At 33.2% G+C, this 8,217-nt stretch overlaps 2 protein-coding genes across 2 annotated transcripts; both read right to left on the bottom strand.

Annotated features, from left to right (window-relative positions):
- Positions 1-1,701: 1,701 nt before the first annotated feature.
- LOC124922786 lies at positions 1,702-5,372 on the bottom strand. Its single transcript, XM_047463495.1, has 7 exons — positions 5,049-5,372; positions 4,646-4,819; positions 4,466-4,558; positions 4,305-4,373; positions 2,870-3,076; positions 2,147-2,272; positions 1,702-2,022 (listed from the first exon to the last, which is right to left on the bottom strand). The coding sequence occupies exons 1-7, from the start codon at positions 5,313-5,315 to the stop codon at positions 1,879-1,881; spliced, it is 1,080 nt and encodes a 359-aa protein (XP_047319451.1). The 5' UTR covers positions 5,316-5,372; the 3' UTR covers positions 1,702-1,878.
- Positions 5,373-6,363: 991 nt separating this feature from the next.
- LOC124939825 (uncharacterized mitochondrial protein AtMg00810-like) lies at positions 6,364-6,831 on the bottom strand. The gene has a single exon (XM_047480279.1). It carries the CDS (start codon positions 6,829-6,831, stop codon positions 6,364-6,366), a length of 468 nt encoding a protein of 155 aa, XP_047336235.1.
- Between the last annotated feature and the right edge of the window lie 1,386 nt (positions 6,832-8,217).

Below are 8,217 nucleotides of genomic sequence, written 5' to 3'. Positions count from 1 at the left end.
ATTATTGTTATTGTCTGTAATTCAATTATTGTTTCATTGTCAAATCTAGAAATTGTCTAGATCTGATCTTAAACTTTTGTATTTTTTTCCCTCTTTTGGGTTTTTTTAATGAAATGCCACTAAGCTGTTTTCCAAAAAAAAAACTTTAGGTGCATGTCCTAAGACAGAATAAATAAATAAAGTATAAAATAATATATTTTTAAATGACCAAAAGTTTAAATAAAATAGAGATCATTAACAATGGGCACGTGAGACATAACACGAATGTCATTTCTCACGTGTAACTAAGTACCGAACCAAAAACAGAATTTTTAAAATATACCATAGAGATGCATTAGTCAAAACTATGTTTGAAACTCGATCTAATTATTTTGATAGTTGTATTAGATACATAATAATATTGAATAGAGAAAAGTATGACCTAGGACACAACGTTGTTATGGTTAAAAATAAATTCTTAAATCCGTCTTCTCAAGATATTATGACATGGAAAGATCGTTAAAACTTGTTATGAAAGATGGTGAGAATCTAATATGCCTAACAACATCTCTTTTTTAGTTGGAGTGTCATTCACAACCAGAAACTTAGGCACGTGCGAGTTCTAATGGACTTAATTAAGTCCACCCAAATATCTTCCCAGGTGCAAGTTTACTCTAATTCTTTCATAATTTCACCACTTATTTAGCTAGTTAAAATATCCTAAATTTTATTTCACTATTTCCTTATTCTTTTTTTCTTTTTTTTATCATACTTTTTAATATTTATTGGCATATTTACTCACAAAACTGGTAGTATGGTGAGATAAGAGAGCCAAATAATTTAACATTAAAATTATTATTATATATATATTATATATTTCAAATAATCCACGTCAAACAAAACAAAGCCTTAGGCATGATTCATGACTGTTTTGAGGAGTTGCAACAACTACATTTCTAATTAGTTGCTCATTAGTTTTATTGCCGCACAATCGTCATCTATCATCTCCACTATTCATCTTTTCTCTCTCTCATTTAAATACTTCAGTGGGATATAAATTTAGACTTAAAAAGAATCAATATAATTTTTATTTTTTTATAATTTAAAAGTAATAATATTTTAAAACATATCTTGATTAAATATATATTTATTGATATTTTTTTCAAAGTTTTCAGCTAAAAAAATATTTTGAAAAGAATTCTACAAATCAAAATTTGAAAACTTGAATCCAAATTAAAAAAAAATGCTTACTTACAAAATCAAGTCTCACACTTTTGTATAATTTTGAATTTAAAATCAATTGTTATAAAATCTTCTTTAAGGTCTACATCACCCATCCATTTGATAAAAGCTGCCGTGCAGAGTTTAGATTTATTGTAATAAATTTGAAAAAGTTAGGTAATGTTAATTTTGAGAAGAGTAATATTTTTTTTATAAAATTGATTTAAATAATATAAATATATAGTGATAAAATAAATTTTATTTTATTTTTAATAAAAAATATTTTAATATTTTAATATTTTAATTAATAAATTAAATAATTTGAAGATAAAATTATATTTGATTATAAAACCAAAAATTTTAAAAAACACTCAACTTAACAATAATATTTCCTTAACTACAATATTAAAATAATATATTTTTTAAATTTTATCATTATATACTAATATCTTTTAATTTTTTTACCTAAAAAATACAATTACTTAAAATCACAATCAATCATGATTTTTCAAACAATCCACTTATTATTATAAAAAAAAAAAAACCATTAAATGATGTTCTTATACATTATTATTATTAATAATAATGCTTCAATATTTCCAAAATCTAAACCTTCATGATCAAATACATAGCAAGTAATATGCAAATTTTCCATCATGTTAGCATATTATTTTAAAATTATTTTCCTTTCAGATTGATGATAGCAAGTTCCTGTTCGACATAATCTCCTGCATGCATAGCCGGATAATTGCTCGCGAGAGGAGATACTTCAAAATGACCTAACGGCTTCAACACAGCATCAGATGCTATGTGCGAAAACAACTGAAAAACATAAACATAAACAAACAAGACAATTTAAACTGTTATCGAACAACTTCATGTTTTTAGTGGGAATCTAAGATTATTTATACTTAAGATAAGTAAAAAACATGTTTTTTTCACTTACAGTTGAAGATACCCTCCAAAGGCTGTTATTTTGTTGTGAAGCTAGTTTCATTGCATCAATTGTCCTGTTGGTTACAACTACTTCGTGCATCCCAGCTATGCATTCTCCTCCTGTCAACCATTCTATCTGCATTTTTTTTATTTATTAAAATTATCGATTAAGAAACGAAAGATTTTACATTGAACTAAACCGAATTATAAGGTCATCTACATTTGTTACATCATTCAAAGTAAGACCTAAAGTGTAATTTTCTTCTTTGCATCGAAAAATCTTGAATTGTACTACCCAACTTCAATCAGAATGTTTTCAATGAGAATCGAAATTGTGACCACAACCTTTTGATTAGTCCTCCTTAAGAGGATCTTTTGCTTTGTCATTGTTTAGTTTTAGGTTATGTGTTAAGCACTTTCATAAAAGGTAATACTAGGTCATGTTCAACAGTTTGAAATGTTCAACAGTTTGAAATGTTCAACAGTTTGAAATGTTCTGATCTGTTTTCCAGTCTGATTGAGAAAGTAATGTAACCATTGAACTTTAGAAACCTAAAAAGGATTGACTGTAATATGAACCCTAATGTAGTTAATGGATTGAATAAATTGAAGTCTTCCTATCTCTCATTTCTGATTCAAGGGCTTCGGGTCATTCCTAACCCTGCCCATTTCTCTTGTGTTGCATCATGCAAATGTTAAAAAGGGTTAAGCAAGAAACAGTTACTGTTCTAACCTGCTTTCCAGTCTGAATGAGGAGGCATCCCATGGGAACCTTCACCGCCATCTTTTGTCCGTTGCTTAGCCAGATGTTAAGACCAGGAAACCTACTTCTTCCATGAATTGTTAGAAAATTAAGGTCATAATGGTATCCCGCAAACACAGTTCCTTCCTGACCATGAAGTTGAAGGTTGCTCCCTGTCGGAGATAGGAGATGTGGTCCCTAAATTGAAAATAACAATCAGAAATGATTTACATAAGGATGATTATTTTTTTATGCATCAAATATTCAAATTTAATTACATTACTTGCTACCTTGCCATTATATATTTTTTACACTCCACATGATAGAAAATTCAAAACACAATGATATTTATAAAGATTGCATATCCACACGTAGGGGTGATTGCAAATCAGGTTGGTTCAGTTATTTAGCTAAATATCTATCCGAACATTCCAAGTCATGACCTTCAATCTGACCATCTGATAAATCAATTTATACTGTATCAGGACACAATATGCGGATTAGATGTACCGGATATCGGGTTATTTGCCAATGTTTTGATATCGACCCTCTACAGCAAGGAATTCACATTTCACGTGCTTGTGAACTGACTTCAAAGTAATTAATTAAACAAAATCAAGTAGAAAGACATTAAATACTAGAATTGAACAAATTTTGTTTGTTCCAAATGCAGCAACAATATCAAGTTTATGAGTACTGACTAGCAAATAAAAATAAATAATAATTGTTTAAAATAAGTTTTTTAATTGAATAAATTTAACAATATATAAACAACAGCAAAAATACAAATAAAATCTTGCAATTCAACAAAGACAGTTGAACAAATGCACAAGCCCGTGAAACTGATGAACTATATCAAACCTAAGTTTCCTTACCATGGGCATGCTTATTTTCACATGTGAAACAAATCAAAGAAAAGTCTTATTTAATAAGTTAATTGTTAATAAAATATTAGATAAAAACATAAATAAACAAGTATGACATGCTTCAATAGTTTCGAGTTTATATGTGCACTTGCTAATAAATATTAGATACAAACTTAAATAAACAGGTATTACATGCTTCAATAGTTTCGAGTTTATATGTGCACAAATTTCTTAATCCAACACAACATTAATATATTTTGAACACAACCAATTTTGGGTACAAATTAGTCGTGATTAAGGATCGAGTTGGTTTGGTTTATTTTCAAGGCCCTATATTCAACCCTAATAGATTAGTTTATACTCTATGAAACCATTATATCCAAAAAATAAGATGTTTTTCAGTTTGGGGTTGGCAGTTGGGGTTGCTCACCCTATCCACATTAAAGCATAACAAGGGATACAATATACATAAAACCATAAAGATATTCCAACATCAGCAATTGTTTTTAGCAAAAGTAAACAATAAAGAAGAAGTTTTTAAAAGAAAATCATGAAATCACCTTGTTCATGAGAGAAGTGAATGCATCTTTTGGAAGACCAAAACCAATTGCTGCCATTTCTGCAACAGCCTGAACTAAGAAATCAGTATAATATAGGGTGGGTCAAGGAAGATATGCGAGAATTAACACTAATGAGTAATGACACGAGACAGATAATTTGCCTCGATAGAAGATATCATTTTATGTCCCCACGAATTCATAGTCTCTTCCCATTCGGGAAATCCCTCAGGAATAACTGGCTCTGCATTCAGTTCCTACATGAGAAGTATGCATTATGAATAATAGACTAATAGTACTAAGTTATTCTACTTCTAGATTATAAAAAGAATGTTATGCAAAACCTGGAAACGTGTATGAACTGGACGAGGACCAACTCTCCACATGTACCTCCATTTTGGATCTGGTCCTTTCAAAACTCCAGCCTGGGATTCTTTAGGCAATAACTTCAGTTTTTCTTGCATTTGCTCATCAACCAAACTACGAGGAACTTCAACTCCCTCTGGTGTTGCACCAACCTGTTATACCATTACCAGCAACTTATAAAACAAGCACTTCACATGACGATTACTTCGTTTAGAACATGAAATTGAAACATGAGAAAATGACAGTAAGTTGAACCAGACTGATGCATTGATGGATTACAAGTGAAAAAACAATTCAAAACATATATAATGATACTTTCACACACTTCTTCTTCATTAAAACTCAAATAATCGGATCAAGAGTAGAAATAGATCGTGAAACCTGGTAATGTAGGTGAGGTCGCACTTGAAGGCGCTTGAAATCATCAGGCATCTCGAAGTACTTCTCCATCATATCGATAAAACGATCATTATCTTTCGAAGTACATCTTGGATCCTTCACCAACAAAGCTCCAGTCTCTCTAAGGATTCGGCTAACTTCCGAACAAAGTTGCTTCAGTTGTGAATCTAGTTGATCTTCGCCAAATTCGCCTCCGGATTTTGCAGAAAATTCTAGATAGTGCTCGAGATCAATCACTGGAAGCTCCATCGATTCTTTCGATTCTGATTCTGCAGCGAGAGAAAGTAAAGGAATGTTTAGTGGGGAATTTAGGAGAGATCAATTTTTATATTTTTAGGGAATTTAAACTCTATACTTTAGCATATATTTTGAGTATTTTTTTTATATATTTCTACAAAATCGGAATGAGATATTTACAAAATAAATTGGTTTAATATGGTTTTAAATATTGTTATTATAAATATCATTTTCATGTTAATTATATGAGATAATATTATACAATAAAATTTAATTACATGTAATTTAATAGTATGCGAGTTTATTTGATAAATGGTGAAACATATTAAACTATAGTCTATATTATCAATCATAATTTTAAAATATGCGGTCGAATCGTCGGCGGTTCAACCAGTCTGATCGCGAATTGGTTAAATGAATTGTCCGACTTTTAGTTTCAATACGGTTACCTTTCGAATCGGTCAAACCGAACGGTTTAACTAAAAATCCGAACCGAAAATTTTCATGTTCGAAAGGTTATCTCCTACCTGATACATTTCTCTTTCTCTCTAAGATGACAGTTAAAACATATAAGTAACAAGAACTTGCTGTAGATTAAGAATGTATTTCTGTGTGTTATTACAATTACAAGAGTATGAATTTATACAAAAATAAAGGAAACTAAAAGGTTAGAATATGTAAAGATTTTAAATACACTTAATGGATGGAATATGAAACCAAGAGACTAAGTGTGTTGCTCTTTAATGGTAGAGTCTTTAATACCTTCCCTCAAACGAAATGGAGAGGCACACACCGTGAGTTTGTTACGTAATAAAGCAAATCGGTTTGACGCAAGTCCTTTCGTGAGGATGTCGGCAATTTGATCATCAATAGGTATGTATCGGATGTAAAAAGCTTTCTGAGCAACACGTTCGCAAACGAAGTGAAAATCAATCTCTATATGTTTCGTACGAGCATGAAAAACTGGATTAGCCGACAGAAATGCAGCACCAATGTTGTCACACCATAGAGTGGGAGGTTGAAGTGGGGAGATGCAAAGTTCACGTAGCAAGGATTGGAGCTAAATGAGTTCAGTAGTGGCATGAGCTAGAGCTCGATACTCAGACTCGGTATTAGACCGAGCAACAACTTGTTGTTTCTTTGAATCCCAAGAGATAAGATTGTCACCAAGAAATATGCAGTAGTCAGTTGTGGAGCGACGATCGTCCGGACAACCAGCCCAATCAGAGTCAGAAAAAGCATATATATCGAGAGAAGATGATGTACGAATGAGAAGTCCATGATGAGGAGTATGCCGAAGGTAGCGGAGTATTCTTTTTACTACAGACCAATGAGTGGTGGTAGGAGACTGCATGAATTGGCAGATACGGTTGACAGCAAATGCTAGTTCAGGTCGAGTATGCGTCAAATATTGGAGAGCACCAACAATGTTGCGATACAAAAATGGTTCAGAAAGAGTGTCGCCATCATGTCGAGATAAAGATGACCTAGAAAAGATTGGAGTATTAAGAGGTTTTGAGTCACTCATATTGGCTCGGATAAGAATGTCATTGATATATTTTGATTGAGAGAGAAAAATATCGAAGGTAGATCGATGAGCTTAAATCCCAAGAAAATAGTGTAGTGGACCTAAATCTTTAAGGGGAAATGTGGTTAAGTTGAGAGAGGATTGATGAAATGTGAGAGAAAGAATTACTAGTGAATATAATATTGTTAGATAAAATCAGACCGGTTCAAATAAACCTAACTTAAATAAACTTTCCATGCAGGAACAAGGAACCGAACCGGATAAACCAAAAGAAACGGCTAAGAAAACCAACCGGTCAAGCTAGTAAACCGACCAAGAGATACTCGGAACATGACCGCACAAAGAAAGGATCGGCCAAAGCTTAAAACCGGAATCATTAAACAGCCGATCAGCCACAAGGCAGAGGAATAACTGGAAGAAGTCCGGTTACATCACTCATACCAAAAGCCATTCGGCTAAGTCAAGCGGCCGACCAGTACAAGAAGACAATTTGGGTATCTGTTGAGAATGATACCAAAGGAACAGACTGAATACTTCCATATCCATGCAAGTCTAAGGCAAAGACTGTAGGCTGCAGAAGACAGTACTACCGGATCCTTCCACTTCGGGATAAGCCAGAAAGGAAATCTTCCAAGTACAGACAACTGTCCAACAGATAGTGTCTACATTGAGTAAAAGACAAACCCAGCAGGTTTGTCTTACAAACCGGAAGAACAGACCGCCAGGTCTGAGACAGAATACCAGGTCTGGCATATTTCACCTATAAAAAAGGGGCAGTTGAAGAAGAGTAAATGCGGGACACTCAGTGAGACAAGTGAAGCGCTAAGAGCATTTACTACAAGTGATAAAATTGTGTTATTCTAAGAAAGCCTAAGTGCTAAAGTTAAAGTGTGTATTACAATTTCGGTGTAAATTGTAAGAGTATTATCGAGCAGGAAATAAGTCTCGATCGGATTGTACTTGTATTCCTTAGTGAATATCCTTCTCGCGGTTTCGAGAGGAAGGGGTGACGTAGGAGTTTTATCTCCGAACATCCATAAAATCTGTCTTGTTATTTGTTTTCTGCTGGCTTCATTGTCTAACTGATTAACTCAACTACACCGCTCTAAACCGACTCTATACTAACCATACCGAATTTCCAGATTACCGAAACCGACCCACCATTTTCAAATCTCCATCATCCGAAACCGGCCTTGTCCATCAAACAAGTGTGCTGCTTCAACCTGAAAGCAAACCTCTTCCGCGCTTGAACCTAGTTCAAGGGTTTGTGACAGGTTGTGTAGTATTGAAACCCCGGTGTTAATCTCTAACCGGATTAACCACCACCCTTCGAGTGAGAACCGCTAACCGGTCCAACCCCCGGTCCTCTAGCGGCTACCTAGATCC

This window comes from Impatiens glandulifera, chromosome 1 (assembly GCF_907164915.1).
Source record: "Impatiens glandulifera chromosome 1, dImpGla2.1, whole genome shotgun sequence".
Classification (NCBI taxonomy): domain Eukaryota; kingdom Viridiplantae; phylum Streptophyta; class Magnoliopsida; order Ericales; family Balsaminaceae; genus Impatiens; species Impatiens glandulifera.
This window is presented reverse-complemented; position numbering and strand designations above follow the sequence as displayed.

Coding starts and splice junctions, on each gene's coding strand:
- LOC124939825 (XM_047480279.1), bottom strand. CDS start 6,831: ATGAGTGACTCAAAACCTCTTAATACTCCAATCTTTTCTAGGTCATCT.
- LOC124922786 (XM_047463495.1), bottom strand. CDS start 5,315: ATGGAGCTTCCAGTGATTGATCTCGAGCACTATCTAGAATTTTCTGCA. Junction 4,820..5,048: donor GACCTCACCTACATTACCAG/GTTTCACGATCT, acceptor ATGGTATAACAG/GTTGGTGCAACACCAGAGGG. Junction 4,374..4,465: donor AAATGATATCTTCTATCGAG/GCAAATTATCTG, acceptor TTCTTAGTTCAG/GCTGTTGCAGAAATGGCAGC.